The sequence below is a fragment of the Rhineura floridana genome, chromosome 9 (assembly GCF_030035675.1).
Source record: "Rhineura floridana isolate rRhiFlo1 chromosome 9, rRhiFlo1.hap2, whole genome shotgun sequence".
Classification (NCBI taxonomy): domain Eukaryota; kingdom Metazoa; phylum Chordata; class Lepidosauria; order Squamata; family Rhineuridae; genus Rhineura; species Rhineura floridana.
In genome coordinates, this window is record NC_084488.1 from 110,506,228 (window position 1) to 110,528,502 (window position 22,275).

Here is a 22,275-nt window from a genome sequence, read left to right on the forward strand (position 1 = left end):
ACAAGGCATTCTTTTGATACATCCCACAACACTTTCACTGCGGTCTGGGCTATTCCAGTGAAAGTGATTTGTTGCCTCTGGTTACAATCCCCTCTCCCAAAAGAGGAGTAGCAGCAGCAGCATAGTAATAATAATAATCATCATCTCTGAAATCTTGTGGCTGCTCCAGAAAAACTAATTAAGAAGAAGAGCCTGGATACAGGCTTTTCTAGAAGTTCATTCATCTGAGGGTGATCAAACTATGCCAGAATGAATAGCTTTGTGGAATATTCAGGAGGTGTCAAGTTAAAATCAATGACTCTGCAATTACTTCCATCTAAGGACCTTTTTAAGCATCCCATTGAAGCACCGGTGGAATCTAGGAAACAACTCCAGAACTATTCTGGAATGTGTGATTTGTGGTCTCCATCACCCCAATCCTACTTTGCATTTTATGCGCCTGTGAGTGCATATATCACCACAGGGATGTAAACCTACAGGTGTGTGTGCACATGTGTGTACTGCATTGCCCTCCCCCTCTTCAGACACCATTACAAATGACGTAAACCAGTTTGAAACCGGTTTAACTTTCATGGCATACCCCAAAGGAATTCTGGGAAATTATACTGTGGCCCAGGAATGTGGACATTCTTCACCAGAGACGTCTCAGAACCTACAATCCCCAGAATTCCTTGGAGGAGGAGGAGGAGGAGGCGGTGGCGGGCGGGCTAGCGGGCGGGAGGCCATGAAAGCTGAGCGGCAAGGCGTAGCACAGGCCAGGCCTCCTCAGTTGTGGGAAGTCATGTGCCTGGAGAGGTGGTGGCGCTCCCGGAAGGACTCGTTGCATATGGGGCACTTGAGCTTCTCCTCGCGCCGCCTCTTGACCAGGGGCTCGAGGGAGTACTCCTTTTTGTGGTGGGAGCGCATGTGGTAGACCAGGTCAGAGGTCATGCGAAAGGAGGCGTTGCACTTGGCGCACCAGTTCTGCGCCGGCAGGCAGAGCGACGTGAAGGAGGGCGGCAGCAGCGTCAGAGCCGAGGGCAGTTGCAGCTGAAGGGGCCCCGCCGCCGCCACGGCCGCCGCCGAGCTCTTCGGCCAGAAGGTGGTGGCGTAGAGGAAGGGGCTTTGCTTGGGCAGCCCACCTCCGGCCGCGGCGCCCCCGCCCCCAACTCCGGCCCCGGCTCCTCCGCCGCCGCCGGGCTCCCCGGGCGCGCTCGGCAGCTTGACAGTCAGCGGGTCCGGCGCGTAAAGGCGCGCAGCCCCGTCGGCGCCTGCGTGGCACCCGGCCTCCACCAGCGCGCTCAGCTTCTGGCCCAGCACGAGCTGCGTCACGTGCGCCGTCGAGGAGGAGGCCGCCGAGGAGGAGGCGAAAGTGGAGCGGGCCGGCTGGGAGAAGGCGCTTTTCCTCTCCTCGGGGTTTCCCACGCTGGAAGGCTGCGAGGAGGGCACCGTCGAGAAGGCGCTGCCTCCGGAGCGCGCGCCCAGGAGGTGCTGGGGCTGCTTGTCCGCCGCCGCGCCGCAGCCTGCTTGCGCGCTGCCCGGAGAGCCGCGCTCTTTCTCCTCCTCGCCCGCGTCCAGCCCCCGAGAGGCTTTCTTCACCTCCACGAAGGCGCTCCGCTTGGCGTCCCCAGTCTCCGGGCTGGGAGGTCCGAACAGGCGGCCGCCCTCCTCCAAGCCGAAATAGCTGCCCGCAGGCCTGTACTGCTGCTGCGGGGTACACACCAGCTCCTCTTTCGGCGAAGAAGGGGTCGGCCGCTCCAGGCGACCCCTGGCGGCCGCCGCTCCCCGCTCCTCGGGCAGCTGCTCGTCGGCCGGGTATTTCCTTTTAGCTCGGCTGCCCTGGCTCTGACTGGCGTCCGGGCTGCCCTCCAGCTGCTCCCGGCGGTTGGGAGAGCCGCTGCTCGGTCGCGAGTTTTCCAATTCTCGCGCCAGGTTGTGGAAGTCCGTCGAAGGCTTGCTCACGGTTCCGTTGTTGCCGCCGCCTTTGCTGTCCTGAGCGCCGTGGTAGTGGTGGCGCTGGATCTGCGGCTGGGCCCCGCTGGGCTTGCTGTGGAATTTGGTGGCTCCCGGCACCACAGCGTCTTCCGGGTCCTTGGCGCTGCTGCTGTCCTTGGTGCTGGATTCGTCGGCGGGGCTGTTGTCTGCGCCGGGCAGTCGTTTGGGGCAACGGAACCGCAGGTGGGCCACATAGGGGAATTCGAACTGGAAGCGTTGGCTGCACTCGAGGCAACTGTAAGGGGGCGAACCTTGCAGCGATGGAGGAGACAACACACAGAGGCGTTAAAAAAGGAGCCCGTTAGTCGCCTGCTCTAGTAACCCGCCTCGCCAAAGAGCCCCTTGTACAGGAAAGAAATAGTTGGCAAAGCTCAGTTTCCCCTAATGATAAAAGCGCCCAGTAATTTAAAATCTACAAAATCTAAAACCTCAGTCAGGCCTTTGGAATCCCCACATCTCCCAGAATCATAGCTTAGATAACAGCACCGTGTAAGAAGCTTTTTGCCCCTATAGCAAACCCAACATCTGTTTCCTCCTATAGTTGGGTCTTCTGAATGATCTTAGATGTCATTATGGTCATCTCTTGTGAAGAGTTGTGTCAAGAGTCTGAATGTCTATGATCAGTTGCACAATAAAAAAAACAATACCCAAAAATGTTCATTGGATGTTACGCAAAAATGGACTGCCTTCAAGTCAATCCCAACTTATGGTGACCCTATGAATAAGGTTTTCATGGTAAACAGTATTCAGAGGGGGTTTACCATTGCCTCCCTCTGAGGCTGAGGCAGTGTCTGGCCCAAGGGCACCCAGTGAGCTTCATGGCTGTGTGGGGATTTGAACCCTGGTCTCCCAGGTCATAGTCCAACACTTTAACCACTGCACCACACTGGCTCTCTGGATGTTATGCAGCTACCTTCATATCTGAAAATATAATGGTTACCTTGAACTTCCAAGGAGTCCTTTTTAGCCTCACAAAGCCCCTCTGAGGTAGGCTGCCCTGCAAGACTGGGGCTTGCTCTGTGGATAGGGCAGAGTGTCTATGCAGTAAACCTAAAAGCTCAGCAGGGATTGGACATGATTCCCCATTGCCAAACCCATTGCTGCATCACACCTTCTTACTATATTATGACCATTTAGGAGTCCAACTAGTTTTTAGTGTGTAGGAAGGCCAACTAGCTTTTAAGAACCCTGTGTAGAGTAGCACTGGCTGTTTGTTTAATAGGACTTCTGTAGACTCTACTACTACAACAAAACACCAACAACCTGATGTATTATTTATTTCAGTCCAGCAACAGATCAACTGAGTGACACAAGTGCACATCTGGGTGGGAATGTGCATAGAGGCTTATCCATCCTCACTGCTAAGTGCTGAGATGGTGGACATTACTATCTGGGGCGCCAGTTTCACCCAACACAGCAGGAGCTGGATTATTATTATTTAATAGAGGGATGGGCTAGTTGCATCCTTAGGGTCTACTTTTGAAAAAACAGGAATCCCTGCAATTTACAAATGTTTTTATCTTTATACAGAACATTCTCAAGCCCAAATGTTTTAAGAGATCCTCCTTTCACAAGAACAGAGCACGTCAAGAGTGTCTGCTCCAGCACTGCAAGATTTACAGCAACAAGCAAGCTGCTGGGAAATGGGTCGGTCCTTCACCAGTGGGCCCTGATCCACTTTCTCCCACATGTTGATACATCACCATCAAGATACAGAGCACAGTAAAGAATACTAATGCTAAGGGCTCCTTCCTAGGAGCCTGCTCAGCTTCATTGTGTTCAGTGGGACTTCCTCTCAGAATGTGTGCTTAGGATTTGCAGCCAAGAAGAGCACCTTCTCCTTTCTTATTACATTTATACACCAAGGAGCTCAAGGTAGTATACAAACTTGGTTCTCCCTGTCTTGGTTTTATTCTCACAACAACCCTGTGAGGTAGGTTAGGCTGAGAAACCAAAGTCACCCAGTAAGCTTTGTGGCCCAGCGGGGATTTGAACCCTGGTCTCCCAGGTTCCAGTCTGACAATCTAACCACTGCACCACACTGGCTCTCCCTGTTCCAAGGAGGTTGCAAACTGCATTTCAGTGGGGACAAGAAGGGGGAGGCCTGTGTAACTACAATGTGACAACAGAGGGAGAAAAAGAAGTTTCCCTTTCTCCTTGTTTTTTTTTGGGGGGGGGCGTCAGAGTGTTGAAAATGTCAAAACCTTCCAGCACCCACTGTTTTGGGGTGTTTCGGAGTCTTCCCCTAGTTTCCTTTCCCCTTTCAACGCCGTGGGAGTTTAATAATATTAAGCGGTTGCAGTCTCCCAACCAATCTGGCGCTTCCAGCCGGCTCAAAGTCGGATGCAGCAATTAATTTTCATTCGACCCGGCTCAGTTTGCTCAGCCGCACGGTTTCCCTGCCAGTCTGGCTTATCCTCTTCCCGAAGGAGACCCGTTTCCTTTTCAGTTTTAGAACTTCGCCGTGTCTAGACAATGACCCCAGAAACACTCCTCCCCCTCCGACAGACGCCGCCGGGACAAACCTCGACCTACCGTTCATTTTGCTGTGGGCCCTGGCCGTGCTCAGCAGGAGTAACTCGGTCAGCTCTTTCCCGTACCAGACCAGCAGCTCCTCGTCTTTGGCAATCCTTCGCAGGGAGCGGTAGAACAACTGTCCGTTTTTGATGTAGGCTTCCAGGTTTTGTTCCTCTTGGTCTCTAGCCGACTGGACCAGGCGCAGCCACATTAAGCCTTCGGAGGAGCCGTTGGCGGCGGAGGTGTCCACCTAAAGGGGAAGAGCGGCAAGGACGGGATTAAAACAGGAGGGGACGCTCCTCGCTCCCACTCTCCTCAAATCCTCAAGAAAGCAGGCGGGCTGGCCTGACACAACCCCTAGCGTTTTCATGAGCAACCGACCGATAGCCTAAAGCTGGAGAGGCGCGAATGGGAGTTTTGCGTTTGACTTCGATAGCAGGAGCCCCACCCTCAAACTTGTGGCAATCCGGAAGCAAGACCCTCGGAGCTTCGGGCTTAAGGCTGCGGTCCTGAGCGCGTTGACCTAGGAGCCAGTCCCGTGGAGCTCAGGTAGGCTGGCTCCCGAATAAACTGCCTGGGCGCAATGTAACCTGAAGAGCTTTGGCTCGTTAGATGTCTTTTGTTGGCTGCGGAGGCGGACATGCGCTGAGATGAGGGTGATGGTGGATAAACCAAGCTAGGAAGAGGAAAATGAGGATACGGAGAACTGAATATATTTCGCTGCTGGCAACAAATTTCCTCTCTGCGCTCATAAACACGCTGTCCTGAAAACCCGGCCGCAGCCTGAAAGACGAGAGGGGCACGAGGCAAAGAGCCCTTTTCGAAACCGCTTTTCACCCAGCTTTATGGACTCATTCACAAAAATATTGGATAACAACAACAACTCTCAACGCTTGCTAAATCAGCCTTTGTACAACAACGCAGAGAGAGATTCGGCTCAGTTCCTAATCTGGACTTTTTTTTAAAGTTGTTGAATCTCAGCAGTTAAAAAGGGGAGGAAACCTGCACTGTACCCAGTTATGACGCACAACTCGGACATGTGTCCAGTTTACATCCGCACCCTAACCAAATTACTCAGAAACCGTTCTTCTTGAAAACTATTGGAACCATGTTTACTCATGAAACCAACACCGTTTACACTTCGGTTCCATTTGTTGGACAGGCGTCACTTCCATTTCTGCTTGACGTCACCGTGGAAGAAAGCTTTGCCTAGGGTGGCAGCCCAATAGAGGCTTAAATGAAATCCAAGCCCTTCGGATCAATTCAGATGTTGGATCGGGTTGGTCCTCGCCGAATTCTCCTATGAATTGAGCCAGAGCATGAAGGAGCAGCTGACGGAAGCAAAGTCCCCAGGGATTTCCTAATCCTAAAGACCCTTGTCTTTAAACTCTGCAAGGGCAGATGGCACACGGAGCAAACCCAGCAGAATTCGACCCCCTCCTCCCCCCCTCCCTCCCTCCTCCCCCCAGTATCCCAAGAGCCGGAAGGGGGTGTTTGGGGTTAAAAGGAAACGTCCTATTTAAATAGAGGCCAAATGTTCACTGGGAATCCTCTGTTCATTCACTACAACAGTTCACATTCAAATGCCGGCTTTTGCTAAAACGATTTTTTTAAAAAAATCGCACCTCCGTCCCCGAGGAATAAGCATGCAGTTCCTGGTCTCCAGCCCGATTAAGACGCAAACCTCGGATTAAGTTGATTGGCAGCCCTAGAGCCTCAACATATTCGAAGCAAAGCCTATTGGTTTCGCTTCACATCAGGTTTAAGCCACTTTGTTCCCAGCCTTAAGTACAGTAACTCAGAAGTAATTCATTTGGTTTCAATTAAACTTCCATAATAAGAAATTTAGGATTGGGACGTTCGAAGCAAACCCCACCATCTCTTCAAGGCGATCGGATTTACTTCCGAATTAATGTGTCTGGGATTAGAAAGAGACGCAGATTTCGCGATCCTATTAAATACCATTTACTTGGAAATATGTTCAGGACCCGCGCTACCTTAAACCCAAGATTACTGGACTGGTGGGTCTCGATGCTTTTTAGCCACGGAACATTGGAGGCCGAACCGACAAGAGACAAATCCCCACCCCTTACCCGGAATATATAGGGAACGGTTCTCTTGTCCGTGGACTTGAGCGCGACGAAAGCGATGCTGTCATAGAGCGAGGTATGGCTGAGCACGCAAGGGCCGAAGATGGCGTTCTCTGGGATGTCGCAAGTGGTGTAAACGCTGGTGAAAATGTCCGTCAGACACTGCTGGACAGCTCTGGCGTCTCCGTCCCATAGCCCTCTGTGCACCCCGGAGTCCTCCATCACTGGAAACGGGGGATGAGGAGGAGCGGAGCAAGGAAAGGGAAGGAAAGGGAAGGAGAGCTCAGTCGTGGATAAACTACTGGGCGGGACGCCCTCGGTGGCTTCCAGAGACTGTCTCGAAAGACGGCCGCTGGTTTGGAGTCTCTCCCAAGCCAGGACAAAAAAAATCCAGACATGCATCTATAATGTACCCCTTTAGAGGGAGGCAATGGTAACCCCCCTCTGAATATCGCTTACCATGAAAACCCTATTCATAGGGTCGCCGTAAGTCGGGATCGACTTGAAGGCAGTATGTTTCCATTTGGAGGGGAGAAGCAGTTGGGAACTTCATACTGAATAATAATGCACAGGTTGCCCAAAGTTAAGCATTCTGAAGTCCCACGCATTCCAAGGGGAGGACTTTAAGCATATGCTTAAGCTTGAGATCCTGTGCGCGTTTACCTGGAAGGAAGCCTCACTGAACAGCACGGGATTCGCTTTCTCCGACAAATGGAGTAAGGAATGCCGCTGTGTCTCGCTCAGATCAGTAGGGCTTAAAAGTGCATAACTTTGACTGGGTGAATAATGCCAACTCGGTGGCGGCGGCAGCAGCAACAACAGCAGCAATAATAATAATAATAATAATAATAATAAAGACCAAAGATAACTTATTTAAAGCCCTGTTCTAAGCTCAGTAACTTGGAATTAACGTTTCCACAATTTAAATGAAACGTACTTCAAAGTAGTCCAATATTGGTGGACTAAAAACAAAACAGGAATTACATATCATATGGAGGACCCGAATAATAATGAATGGGTGGTGTGATTTTTTTAAAAAAAGAAAGAAACGAAAGGCAAGACGTGAGGGAGCGGGGAATCCTGGATACTGAATAGCTAGAATAAAGCACATAGAGGGATACGGAGAGACATTCAGACAGACAGACAGAGCGACCGGCACAGGGTCCCCATCCAAGGCAACACTTCAGTCCGATAACCCTGTTTATGTGGATTGCATCCACCCCAGTCCGCTTGAAGATGCCACTGAAGTCAATGGCAAAACTCCCAGTGGCGCTTCACAGATCTGTTTCCAGCGATTCATCATTGCTTTCTTGCAACTTCGCAAGGGGACCTCGTCGCCCCCACCCCGCTTCCCTCCCTCCGCCTCTCCATATCAGAAGCTCCTATCCCAGCAAAGCTGGGACGCCTCTGAGTTCCCCAAGATCTTGGACAGGTCCAGAGCTCTCTTCCCCGCCCAGCGCAGGGCTTGTGACGGACCGGCATAGCAAATGGATTTGGAGTGCCTTGTCAGTGTCGCTGATTTGATGTCAGCTAACCTTTCGCTGGAGTCTACAAGAGGGAACGTATGTCTGCTCATTACCATAATCCAGCACTTTCCCTCGGAGACTTTAATTAAAAGCAGCGAGCAGAGGTAATTATTTCTTACCTCGACACGCTTATTTATGGGAGGCGGGCGAACGCCAGTTACCTTGTTATGCACGCGGATGCATCCAAGTCAAATGCGAGAGTTGTGAACTGTAAGCAGGGATACATTTATTAGGAATAATAATATTAATAATAATATGTTTCGAACTTATCTTAAAAATAATTTCGGGTTGCTGTATAAAAAAAGATCCTAAACAGAAAATCGAGAATATATACCACTGCCTCCAAATCTGCCGTGTGTTAATTTTTCTTCTGCAAAGGAAATGACCGCCTGCTAGAAGGAAAAGAATCCGCTTTTAGAAGCCGTTCCGGGGAAGGCTGTTCCCAGAGATCACGCTGGAAGATCTCCCACGCAAGACCCGCGGGCATGAAGGAGAAGGGCCAGCCACTTCGGCGGGGCGTGCGCAGGAGACTTTCCCCCGGGATTGTGGCTCCCGGCTCAGTTCACTGAGAGAAATCTTAGTCTTTCCATTTTGAAGGCGGGCGACGGTGGTGGTGTTTTTAAAAGAAAACTTTTTCCACCTCGGACTGCGCGCCACACCTTTCGAAGTCTTTATTCTGGTTAAGAATACTGCGCCTTTTGGGCACGATGGCTTTGCACATTAGTACGCGGGGGGTGGGGTGGGGTGGGAGCAGCAGATTCTAATCATTTGCCGAAAATGAGTGATTACAGAACAATATCCTTGCGATGGCTTGCTAGTTGTCACCTCGTGATTTATGATCCGACAGGCAAATCAACTGGAATTTTAAAAAATAAATAAATCCTGGCCTGCACTCAATTTGTTCTTATCCCCTCTTCCGCTCCAGTCCATCCCACATTTACAGGTTTAGGAAGGAAGTGGGGGAAGTTTCTCTCCCGGCCGGTGCCAAGTTCATCTCTTGACTGACCAGGCCGAAGGGTCATCGTTTCTGGGTTGCTTTTGTGCGTGTGTTTGCGGGTTCACACGGCCATCAAACGGCGGAGGAAAAAAGTAAACCAAATCCATCAGCGGAACGGATCCATGCCTTTTAGCCTGCTCCCCTTTAGATCAGATTATCTGTCCCTGCCTGTATCTGTGTGTGTATGAATAATGATCATTCTATAGCCTCCCGCGCCCCCCCCCAGACACACACGCCTTCCCTTTCTCCAGGATTCCTTTTGAAACAATTCTGCTGGAGGTCGCGACGGTACGACGGGCAGCAGCGGGACCGCGATCATTAAAATGCAATGCTAACAATGCAAGGGAGCCGTCCTGCAGGAGAAGGAGGCAGCGGACGCGACTGGAAGATGAGCCGAAAGAAAGGACGGGAGGGAGGGAGGGAATCAACCCACGCTGGCTTTTTGCCGCTTCTCGGAAATCTCTCACGAGCTCCCAACCCCGAAAAGGACCAGAGCAGCAATTCTTCCCTCCTCTCTGTCTCCCTTTCCGACCGCTTTGGTCCCCCCCCCTTTTCGTTTGGGTTGCTAAAAAACCAGACCAAACCGAATTCCACAGGCAACCTCGACTTCCACCCGTTGGCCGATGATTTCGTCCCCCCAACAAAAATAAACGCGAACATTCTGCTCTCGCTTCTCTCCCTTTGTATTGATCCGCTCGGCGTGGCGGATTCCCTCCTCGCACCTCCCCCCTTTTTTGTCGGTGCCAGGAAATCAAACCGAGAGGAGGAAGGGTTGTTGGGGCGGGGGGGGGGAGGAGAGAGGGAGAAACAGCCCTAGAACAATTATTCCGCTCTTCTAGGACGCGCGCATCTTGACTTACCAGGAAGAAGGTCAGGATTGTAATCCTAAAGGCAGCAGCGGAGAGGGGACCGGCAAGCAAAAAAAAAAAAAAACACCACACCAAAAATGAACAATCCCCAGCAGAAAGTGGCAAAAGAGGGAAAAAGAAGGGGGGAGGCGAGTTGAGAGGCCCCCTTCTTCTTTTAGGGTGGGGGTGGGGAGAAGCGCCAGCGTCTCTGGTCTCAGCGCATCTCTCCCATGGCCGCGGGAAGCGCTTCGGGGCTCTTGCGGGCTTGGGGCGAAAAAGGAGAAGACGGCAGAGGCGCTGGGAGGAAGGGCGCGCGCGGCAGAACGCGAGCCTTGCGCAGATGGACCCGATGCAGTGGCTGACTGGCACCCAGACACACCGTTTTTGTTTGCGGCACATCATCTGCCCAATGACGCGTGACAGCCCCACCTCCCCTCCCGTTTAACTCTTTCCTGGGCTCCGCCGGCGGTTCCTCTCCCCTCCCGGCCCCGCCAGCCGCCTCCCCCTCTTCTTCCCCCCAGAGCAGTTTTGGGGAGATCCTCCTCTCTCCAGCTCTCCGCTCCCCCGCGCCAGAGGCTCGCGTCTCACCAGCTGAAGCCTTTCGGATCTGCGTAAAAAAAAAGAAGGCGAGTTTTTAATAACATAAAATAAGGCAGGATCCCAGCCAAAGTGATGCTTATTTCCGCTCAGGGCAAAGGGAGAGAAATGAAGGAGGCGACTGACATCGGGGGCATGTAGGAGGGGTTCCCTTTGGCGAGGTCCTTCTGTGCAGGTGCCCATTGAAAGGAATGAGAGTCCCGCGCTCTTGGGCGACTCGTATTCATTTCAATGGGATTTCCCGGTAGATTGTGCCCTAGTTGGAAAAAAACGCCCTACTGGTTATTTGCTCTGGCGGCATCAATTACAATTAATTAGTTTTTTTGGGGGGGGTTAGTTTAAGTATAACCATCCCTTTTAATATTCTCTTTAAACATTTGCGGAGCAGAACTCTTCGACGGAATATTCCTTTTCCTTGTTGGGCAGGCCCCATCCCAAGTCAGCTGACTCAGAAGTAAGTTCAGTGGGAACCCTCCCCCCCCCATTTTGTGTGAAAGAGGAGTGCAGAGTTATTGGTATTTCCAAAGGAGAAGAAACCGAAGCGAGGACGTCGTCAGTCATTTGTGATGTGCCTTAGGAGAACAAACAGTGAAGAAAACAAAATAATGCAACAGGCAGCAAATATATTCTGTAGGGATGATATTTCTTTTCATAGCCTATCAGCTATGATCATCGTAATCACCACCACCACCCACCCACTCACACCCCGGACAGATCTCTGTACTATAGGATGGCTCCTGGGAGAGGAAGGGTGGTGCATTGTGAGGATGGAGCTAAAACGTATTGGAGGGGAGCTGTGGCGAACCGAGGCGCACGTCCTGGCCTGTGTGATCCGGAAGGCGCGTTCTCATGGGGGCCTCCTGACGTATGAAGCCCCTTGACGCAATTAGCCGGTCTAGCCTAGTCCAGGCTCTGTTCTGACTGTAGCAACTCTCCAAGGTTCTGGAGGAGACGGTCTCCCCCCCCCCCGCCGCCGCGGTCCTTTTCAACTGGAGGTGCCAGCGGTGGAACTTGGGACGCTCAGCCTGCAAAGCATGTGCGCTAAAGCCGCGCCACCTAGCACGTTCCCCTCGCCGGCTCGCTTCTATAAGGCGCCCCACTCTCCGTCTGACTCTCCGCGTAACACGGCTCGTCCAGTAGCAAGACCGACAAACTCTGGCTCCAGCGGTAGAGTTCCTGGATTCCGGTCCAGAGAAAGACAGGCCCATTGCCTGAATTCAACGGGACTTACTTCCAAGTTAGAGAGCCAGTGTGGTGTAGTGGTTGGAGTGTTGGACTACGACCTGGGAGACCAGGGTTCAAATCCCCACACAGCCACAAAGCTCACTGGGTGACCTTGGGCCAGTCACTGCCTTTCAGCCTCAGGAGAAGCCAATGGTAAACCCCCTCTGAATACTGTGTAGCATGAAAACCCTATTCATAGGGTCGCCATAAGTCAGAAGCGACTTGAAGACAGTCCATTTCCATTTACTTCCCAGTTAGCCCAGACAGAAATTATATAGGACGTTAGGCCCAATGTCCTGTAGGACCCTGCAGAGTTGCATAGCAGAACAGAGAGTTTTGAGCGAGCTTATGTGTGTGTGTTTGAATCTTTCCTAAGATTCTACCTTCCATGCAAATATGTGGTTCAGCTCCAACTTGTGGGGTTGAGGCTGCATGGGGTTAAAAAGGGTAGCTAGAGAAGAGACCTCCTGATTGTAGGCTATATCTATCCTTTGATCTCCTGCTGACTCTCCCTTCCTGCTAGACCAATATGCATAGGATGTTGACCACATCTCCTTCCTCCTTCCTCCTTCTTTCTCTTGAGAGGAAGAGCAGACATCTTCTCTTTGTCTCTCCCTCTCCTCCCAGCATGAGGGCAAACACCAGGCTTAGTGTTTGCATCTCCAACTTAGCTAGTTAGCTAAATGTAGAACTCTTTCCTATCAAGTATGTACTTCCAGAATAAAGTAGTTATTTCTTGTTTTAAAGCTTAAAGTCTCTGTCTGACTAATTTGCAGGGAAGGTGTAATCTTTAGCAAAGATTCAAACACACCTAAAGGCTCACTCAGTCTCTCCATTCCCAATTTTGCCACTCTGCGACATACAATCCACAGGAAATGAGAAGGAAGCATGTGAGAAGACTCTTATCAGTGGCTAATGTTGCGCTGAGTGTAGTTGTGTTGCTTAATTTCATTTAAAAGAAGCACCACAGCAGCAGAGAGTAACAGCAGATGTTGAAATGCGAGTGTGCCAGCGTGTGCGCGCGTTTGCCTAAGAAAGCAGGCTTTTACCCTGCATCAGCATCACTGAGACTGGAGACTTAGTAAAATAAGAAAAGCTACTTTGTTTAGAGAAATACATAGTAGATAGAAAGGGCATACCTAGTTCTAAATAACTAGCTAAGTTGGAGGCATAACTCCCAGGTGTAGGAATCAGCCCCATGCTCCGAGAGAGAGCAGAGACAAAGGGATGTCTCCTCTCTCATGGACAGCCAGAGAAGAATGGAATGGAAAGGGCGGAAGGAGGAGGGGCAGGTAAGCTTCCCTAAAGGCGTCACAGTCTAGCGACAGAAGGAAGTCAGTCAGAGCATCACAGGTAAAAGGTAAACAAGCCTATCCATCTGGAGGACCCTAGCTCTATCTTCCTTTTGGAGCACAAACAAAAGAATAAAACAGGAGTTGCTCTGGCCCCACTTCCAACACCCCTTCTCAACGAGTGTTTGGTTCAGTCTACGAGATTCTTCTTGTCTGACAGCTTGCAATGTCTGACTTTGCCCAATGCCTTCGTGAGTGCGTCTGCAGTCATGTCTTCTGTTGGACAATACTCCATCTTGAGTAGTCCCCTGTGGTAGGTGGGTGCTTCACATATATATACTTGGTGCGTGAACTATAATAATAAATAATAAAATAATAAAATAATAAAATTTTATTTTTGAATCGCCTATCTGGCCAAATTAACGGCCACTCTAGGCGACATACATTACACAATAAAATACAATATAAAACCACAATCAATGAGTAATCTAAAAAACCCCTTCCAGTTAATAGCAGCATAAAAATTAAAATAATAAAACATTTTAACTCACCCCTTCTGACTCCAAGAGTCTGTTGCATCCTTGCTTGCTTCCCAGTCTCTTTTGGTTGGCGAGCTGGTTCTTCAGCACAGGTATCCCACTGCTTCCACCACATCTGGCTTGGTAACAGTACTCATATGCAGGCTTTTCTTTAGCATTTGGCTTCTTCTTGAATTTCCTCTTGTCGCCTGCAGCTTTCCTTCCTTGAGGAAGCTTGGCTGGTGTCCAAGTTTTACTTTGGTGTAGAGATTCCAGCTCTTGCTTGGCTGGCTGCCTCCACCTCTCAGCTTCAGCTTTGGGTAAGGCATCAATCTCTTTCCAAGTCTCTGGTTCTGGAAGTTCATCTCTTACGAGGTAAGCAAGTCTCTCTGGTGGTACACCTCTGTTGGTGCGTTCAGAGCATCTGGGTGCTGGCGCTGCGGCTGCCCCTTCTGGCTCTGTTGCCTCTTCTGGCTCTGTTGCCTCTTCTGGCTCTGTTGCCTCTTCTGGCTCAGACTCCTCACCGTCCTTTGCAGGTATATTGTTATACCTTCTGTGGTGGAAGAATAACTCAGCTTCTTCTTCCATTTCACTGTCATCTGTTTGGTGTGGCGCCCCTTCTGGTCAGTGTGCACACTTTCTTTCATCAAAGTGGACAGCTCTGCATACTTCAACTTTGCCAGTTTTGGGATCTATTACTCTGTATCCCTTTTTTGTTGGAGAATATCCAATAAAAATCACTTCCCTGGCAGTGTTGTCAAGTTTGGATCTCTTTTCCTTTGGCATGTGCACAAAAGCCTTGCACCCAAATACACAGAGGTGTGACATACTTGGTATCCTGTCATGCCACAGTTCAAATGGTGTTTTGTTGGTTGTAGATGCAGGAAGCCGGTTCTGCAGGTAAGTGGCAGTAACTGCAGCTTCTCCCCAGTACCTCTTTGGTAACTGTGCATCATCCAACAGGGAATGAATCATTTGTTCAAGGGTCCTGTTCATTCTCTCTGAGACCCCATTCTGCTCTGGGTTGTATGCAACTGTAGTCTGGTGCTCTATACCTTCCTCACAAAGAAAGTCTTGCATAGCTCTAGACACATACTCCCCTCCATTGTCAGATCTTATGATCTGTGGCTTTCTGCCAAATTTGTTGGACACAATCCTTACATAGTCCTTCAGTTTTTGAAGTACTTGACTTTTCTCCCTTATTAAATACATTGTAGTATATCTGGAGTAGTCATCTATAAAGGTCAGCATGTAAAAATTTCCACCTTGGGATGGCATTCTCATTGGCCCACATAGATCTGTGTGAATTAACTCTAGAGGCTTTTTGGTGTTTCTCTCACTTTTCTTAGGAAATTTTGGCTTCACACTTTTAGTTTTAATACAGCATTCGCAAGCTTGTGTACAATTGCACTGTTTCATTTTAATGCCTCTTGCCAAATTCTCTTTTTCACGAGCAGTTACTCTTGTTAAGCTGGCATGACCCATCCTTCTATGCCAAGTATGAATGCACTGAGAATCACTGGTTTCCTTGACCACATTTGCATGCTTAGGTTCCAAGCAATCAAGAACTAAAAGTCCATTTTCCACCTTTGCAGTGCAACTTATTACTCCTTTACTTAGAACATGGCAAAATTCTCCACTTATATGAAGTTCTCCTCCAAATTGTAATATCCTGGTAACACTGATTAGATTGTCTCTAAAGTTTGGAAGATATAAGCAATTTTTAAATTCTATCTTTCTTTCCAAATCTCCCACTTTACACAATAACTGGACACTTCCTTTTCCTTCAGAGAAGATTTCCTCTCCAGACGCTGTCAGTATCCTTTGCTTATGACTCTCAAAATTTCTAAACAGACTTCTATCATTTATTACATGTGAGGTCGATCCTGAGTCAATTAAAAATCTGCCTTTAGGATCACTCTTTCCTTCATGAGGCACATAGAAGCTAAAACCCTCTTTTTCCACCTTTCTCTGCCTTTGTTTAAAAGTTTGCCTGGAGGCATCTGTCACTTCGGCTGGCCTATGTTTAAAGTCAGCCTTTGCTCTCATCTGCCCTCTACTGCAATCCCTTTGGAAATGACTTGGAGAGCCACACTTGAAGCACAGATCCCATCTGTCTTGACTCTTTTGTGGATTGGGTTGATGACCCATGCGGCTTCCTTTTGTTTGTTTCCCCACAGTAAAGTTTGCTTGCTCAGAGACAGCCTGCATATCCTGTTTTTCCCTAAAGTCCTGGTCCTTTAAATACGATCTGATCTGATGCAGGCTTTGTTCAGAATTCTCTAGTACACAGCAAATTAATTAATGATCCTGATTAAGAGAGCTTAAAAGCAATCCTTTCTTTAATTCTTCATCAAGTACTCTGCCACATCTTTCCAATCTTGCTAAAAGTTCTGAAAACTTTTCTATGAATTTACTCAGGCTTCCCCTTTCATTAGTTTCTTTCAGAGAAAACAACTCTTTGTACAAATATAAAATATGGCTCTTTGTTTTCTTGGTATAGACTCCCTGCAGCTTCTCATAAAATTCTTTAACACTTCTTCAGCCTGCACAGACATTCAAAGCTTGATCTGATAGAGCAGAAATAAGAAGAGCTTTTACTTTTGCGTTCTTACCTGTCCATGCAGCCCTTGTGTTTACATCCTCAGCCGAGGGTTCAGGATCAGTCAGGACTCCTTCCAGCCCTTCTCCTTCCAGGAGCGCTTTAAATCTCAGGTCCCATAATTCGAAGTTATCCTTTTCCAGCTTTGGAATGCGTCTCTCCAGCAAAGATACTTCAGCCATCTTTTCTATCTCTGTTCTACTTTTCTTTCTAACTCAAAGTCTCCCTTGTAAATGACACACAAGCACTTTTAGCTTCAGCTACTACTTGCATTCAACTTAGTAGGCTGGGCCCATAACCCTTGTTGCGCTGTGTGTAGTTGTGTTGCTTAATTTCGTTTAAAAGAAGCACCACAGCAGCAGAGAGTAACAGCAGATGTTGAAATGTGAGTGTGCCAGTGTGTGCGTGCGTTTGCCTAAGAAAGCAGGCTTTCACCCTGCATCAGCATCACTGGAGACTTAGTAAAATAAGAAAAGCTACTTTATTTAGAGAAATACATAGTAGATAGAAAGGGCATACCTAGTTCTAACTAACTAGCTAAATTGGAGGCATAGCTCCCAGGTGTAGGAGTCAGCCCCATGCTCCGAGAGAGAGCAGAGACAAAGGGATGTCTCCTCTCTCATGGACAGCCAGAGAAGAATGGAATGGAAAGGGCGGAAGGAGGAGGGGCAGGTAAGCTTCCCTAAAGGCGTCACAGTCTAGCGACAGAAGGAAGTCAGTCAGAGCATCACAGGTAAAAGGTAAACAAGTCTATCCATCTGGAGGACCCTAGCTCTATCTTCCTTTTGGAGCACAAACAAAAGAATAAAACAGGAGTTGCTCTTGCCCCACTTCCAACAGCTAACACACTCCCCTTTTATGCTGATTGACTCACAGGATGCTGGAGACATAGGGATCTTGCTGGGACCTTGTTCCCACTGGGCCACAAAGAACTCTTCCTGCACATACATTCTTCTCCAAGTTAGCAACTGGGAGGTGGATTTTGTCCTGGGGCACTCTGGGGCTGATTCCTAAAGGGCTGATGATGTTCTGAAAACTGCTAACAAATTTCCCAGGTGATTCGTAGATTTCCCCCTCCCCCCTTACTTTTTCCTTCTTGGAACACCTAGATGCATTTCCTGCATGTGGTCTTCACATTTGTCATCTAACACTCCACCTGCTATACCATACTGCTTCTTTGGCACATGATTAGAGAGGGGAAAAGATATGGTCCTCCTGGGTGGTTTCATGCTGTTCGTTCAGTTCAGTGAGAGAGACAAAGTTTCATCCTGTATGGCTTTATTTAAAAAAAGAAGACCCACTTAAGCATGTATGTTACCAATCTGTTCCCCTACCCCGTTTCATCACATGCTTAATCCTCCCACGATGGGCAGAGAAACAGTGTATGTTACCTTGATCTCTGTGTAAGAAGGGTGGGATAAAAATGTTATAGATGAAGATGAGAACTTGGATTCACCCAATTACATTTGAGATTTGGGGCTGACATAATAAAGTACTTCTTTACAGGTCATTAGCTTACAGTATGAAATTCACTGTCACAAGTAATGGCCTGAGCTTCTGGCTCAAATAACTGTTTTAAAGGATCAGACAAATGTTGCTATTTGGTACCTAAACAGAACCTCCATGTGCAGGGGCAATATATCTCAGAATATTGGCTCCTAAGAACCAACAAAGGAGACACATTGATTTCATATCATGCTTGTAAATTCCAGTCAAGGAGCAGCTCTGTCCTTGCGGTGAAGGAACAATCGAGACAGTGGACCATGTTCTTTTCCATCGTACTTTCTATCGTGATTTACGTTCTGCCCTAATTACCCCTATCCTTCAAAGTATACCTGGCTGGGATGAGGCCTTTTATGTGCAATTTCTTTTATCGGACTCCACCTCTCAAGTGACCACCAAGGTGGCAAGCTTCTGCGCGGCTGCCATACACTGCAGAAGGATCTTGATCACAGAGCACTAATATAGTACTGATTTCAACATGAATTTATCTCCAGCAGTATCCTTGGCTTAATTGTTTCAATTGTTTTAATTGTTAAATTTTATATTCTATTTTTATGAATTTTTTATCTTGTATTCTTTCTTGCTGGTCTATGTACGGTAATAAACATTCATTCATTCATTCAGCAAGCAAGCAAACTGATCCAACTTTGTGGTTAACTTTTGAAGATGCTAAGAATTCTTAGAGTAAGATAAGTATTGTGGAGGCAGGTTTTGCAAGACCTGTCTTTTATTTGCACAGATGTGTTCTTAAGATTTATTTGTTTGTTATAATTGGTTTTAGTGTTTTATTGTTGCTGTAAGTCACTTTGGGTTGCTTTGTGGGGAAAATAACACATTATGAAGACGACGATGACGATGATGTAGTTGCCATTGTCTTTTTTCTTCTAACTATATTTGTATCCCACCTTTTCCTCAAGGAGCTCAAGGTGGCATACAAACATGGTTCTCCCTCACCCTATTTTATCCTCACAACAACCCTGGGAGGTGGGTTAGGCTGAGAGACAGTGACTGGCCCAGGGTCACCCAGTGAGCTTCATGGTCCTGTGGGGATTTGAACCTTGATCTCCCAGGTCCCAGTCCAACATTCTAACCACTACACCACACAGGTTCTCATTCACCCTCGTATATATATATATATATATATATATAAAACTGTGCAGGGGTGCTGGGCTGGGGGGATAAATTCAGTGCCCAATGCCAGAACAGAGTTAAATTTATAAGGCATGGATGGGGGACCTCAGGCTCACGTTCTCCCAGCCTCTTTTTCTGGACTTTGTGGCTCTTTCCATGCCAGTCTCTCTTCCCCCTGGCCATGGCTCTGTTCCCCTCCTCAACTCCTTTTGCCTGGTTGGAAAGTGTCCTTGAAACAAGCGCCTCTTGTTTACCTGGATAAAGGACAGAGATGAGTGTGAGTGCTGTACAAAGAACCACAGCTGTTGCTCCGCCTACTTTTGCCTCTGGCTCCACCCAGGTCTTGCCTCTGACCCGGCCTCCAATTGACATGCGGCCCCTGGAAGGCTGCCTATGGGTGAATGTGGCCCTCAGGCTGAAAAAGATTTTCCACATCAGTTATAATTGTTTGTAATAAGTAGAATATAATAAAGGCACAAGAAAGCAGGGTGTGCGTGAAATATGAAACGCTTCACAAATTCTCTTTTCTAAGTGTGCCCACCTGAAAATGGCAATGGACTGCCTTCAAGTTAATCCCGACTTATGACTACCCTGTGAATAGGGATTTCATGGTAAGCGGTATTCAGAGGGGGTTACCATTGCCTCCCTCTGAGCAGAGCTTGGAAAAGTTACTTTTTTGAACTACAACTCCCATCAGCCCCAGCCAGCATGGTCACTGGATTGGGCTGATGGGAGTTGTAGTTCAAAAAAGTAACTTTTCCAAGCTCAGCCTCTGAGGCTAGTCCTCCCCAGCTGGCCAAGGCCTGCTCAGCTTGCCACAGCTGCACAAGCCAGCCCCTTCCTTGTCCGCAACTGCCAGCTGGGGGGCAACTGGCCTCCTTGGGACTATGCAGCTTACCCATGGCTGCACAGGTGGCAGGGCACGTAACCCCTGAGCCACTCACTGTGGGGGTGTTCTTTAGCTTGCCCTTGACACTCAGGAGACACGAGTGGGGATTTGAACTCACAGACTCTGGACTCCCAGCCAGGCTTTCTTCCCCACTTTGCTATACCAGCTGTCTTGTGCTATATCCAACAAACATTTGTTTGCAAACTCATGAATCATACATTTGACAGGGAGCCCAGGACTCCCTGCTGCCCCCTAGAGAGTGTACAGTCAATGGCATACTCTGGTTTGCAGCCACATAATGAATGTGTGAAATGGTCCCAGGGCAGGCCTGTGAAACTTTGCTGTATGTGGGGGGGGACAAGATTTTCCCAACCCTCAGTTTCATGAACGGAAGCTGATTGGACGGGAGCTTGAATCTCACGTCAGCACTAGAAATGGGACCGTGTCCTTGGCAGCAGGCTAGTTGAGGAGGCGCAGGGCAGGTTGCATGGCAACACACAGTTCTGTTATCCAGTACACTCACTGCCACTCCCCACCCTGCCACCTGAGGCACCTGCCCCCCTCTACCTGATGGTAAGGCTGGCCCTGAATTGGTCCTAAGCCTATATCCGAATAGCAACTCAACCCCAACCATGAGGCACATCAAGACCATTAAGGCACGGAGGCAAGACCATGGACAGCTCCTGTGTAGAGATGTGTGAAGTGTGGGGAACAGCAGGGATGGATGCTGGTGGGAAAGAAGGCCAGAGGAGTACTCCAGTACAGAGGTCAGATGGGCTGGGTGAGGAGAGGCTGCCAGGCACAGAGACAGCAGGATACTAAGGAGGGCCAAGGCTGGGGGAGTTTTCATGTGCAAACTTCATCTGGGGTTGGGGTGGGGAACCTTTTGCAGCCTAAGGGCTGCATTCCTTCCTGGGCAACCTTCCAAAAGCTACATGCCAGTGGTGGGCAGGGCCGGAGGCACAAGTGGGTGGAACAACAAATACAAATTTTACCTATGTATAATAGGTTCCTACACAGAATCACACCCCTCTCTGTCCTCCATATGATGCAAGCAAGAGGCATCATGGGAGTTGAAGGATGCATCCAGCCAGGCAAAAACACTTAAGGAGTGTGCAAAGCAGGGCCATGGCTGGGGGAGAGTCTCAAGGGCCAAGTAGAGGCACTTAGAGGGCCACATTCGACCCCCTAGGCCTGAGGTTCCCTACTCTTGATCCAGGATGCCAAAATATCTGCACCCATGTAAGTTGCTTGCAATTCACCTACAGGAGAGGTGGGGAACCTTAAGCCTGGAGGCAGAATGTGCCCCTTTCGGCCTCTCTGTCTGGCCCTGGGAAATTTCCTTGGCCACACCCCTCACACTGGCACCTGCTTCCCCCTGCCCTAGTGTTTTTGGCTGGCTGGAAACATTTGTTATCCCACCCAGTGAAGACTGGTGGCTCCGATGTCAGCGGGGCAGTGAATCTGCTCCGGGTTTTCATTTGAATTTTCAAAAGTTCAGGTGAAAACCCAGAGCGGATTCACTGCCCTGCTGACATTAGAGCCACCAGTCTCCACTGGTCCCACCCACTTTTGCCTTTGACTCCGCCCACACTGGCATCTGGCCCAGGAAGTTTGCCTAGCAGGAAGTGCAGCCCTTGGAGGGTGAAAACAGCTCCCCACCATTGGTCTATAGGGCAAGGATGTGTACCTAACAGGGCAAGGTGTTTCCATGATAAGAAGTAAGTTATGAAGGAGGCAAGTTTTGTACAATTTAAGGCTGTAAGCTTGTCCCTCTGTAGCCTTTGCTTATAAAGATATTTGGCTACCTCTCTACCTCTCCCAGGGATAAATGTTTTTTTTTTTAAAAAAAACAATCTTTCAAGCTGAGGTAATGACTGGGCTGCGGCTGATTTTAAAAGGTAACTGACCCACACGCACCCAGTTGGGTGGCGGCAGTGGAGGTAGACAGGTACTCTGCCCATGCTCAGAGACACTGTCACCTTCCTTTGGACACATGGCACCAGGAAGACCAAAGACGCTTTGGACAGCTGATAAACCCTGCAGCTCATTCCTTTAAAAACCCCTGCCACTTGGGCTGGCCTGAAGGGAACATTTCCGCCCCAGCAGCTGTTTGGCAAGGCGCCCATCCCTCCCCTCCCCGCTGCCCGCACGTCGACCAGGGACAGCCTAGAGCGAGGCTAATTCCTTAATGGCAACTTTGTTCCGGATTGTGCACGAGGCGACACTTCCCCGGAAAGCGCCATTCGCAACGCCTGCAAGGAGGGAGGGGCCGGATCCCGCTTGGCCTTCGGCCAGCTAGCAGCAGTAGCGGAAAGGAGTCGGCAGCCGGGACTTCATCCACGGTCCGCGGGGAGGGGGGTCTCTCGCCTTCCGCGGGCAACGAGAAAGGGCAAATAGCCGACGAGGCTCTGATTTGCTGAGGAGAGCAGAGGAAGGAAAGCAAGCGGGGGCCGCGTGGACGGCCCGGTTGCTGCTGGAAGGGGCGCAAACCCGATTGCAGGCTCGTTGCCCTGAGCCTTCGCGTTTAATTCAGCATCGTAGCATGTGATATTGCGGGTGGGGGA

General features: G+C 49.3%; 1 protein-coding gene across 1 annotated transcript; it reads right to left on the minus strand.

The window, feature by feature from the left end:
- Positions 1-765: 765 nt before the first annotated feature.
- Positions 766-6,803, minus strand: PRDM8 (PR/SET domain 8). The gene is made up of 3 exons (XM_061584796.1): positions 6,585-6,803; positions 4,510-4,741; positions 766-2,225 (listed from the first exon to the last, which is right to left on the minus strand). Exons 1-3 carry the CDS (start codon positions 6,801-6,803, stop codon positions 766-768), a joined length of 1,911 nt encoding a protein of 636 aa, XP_061440780.1.
- Between the last annotated feature and the right edge of the window lie 15,472 nt (positions 6,804-22,275).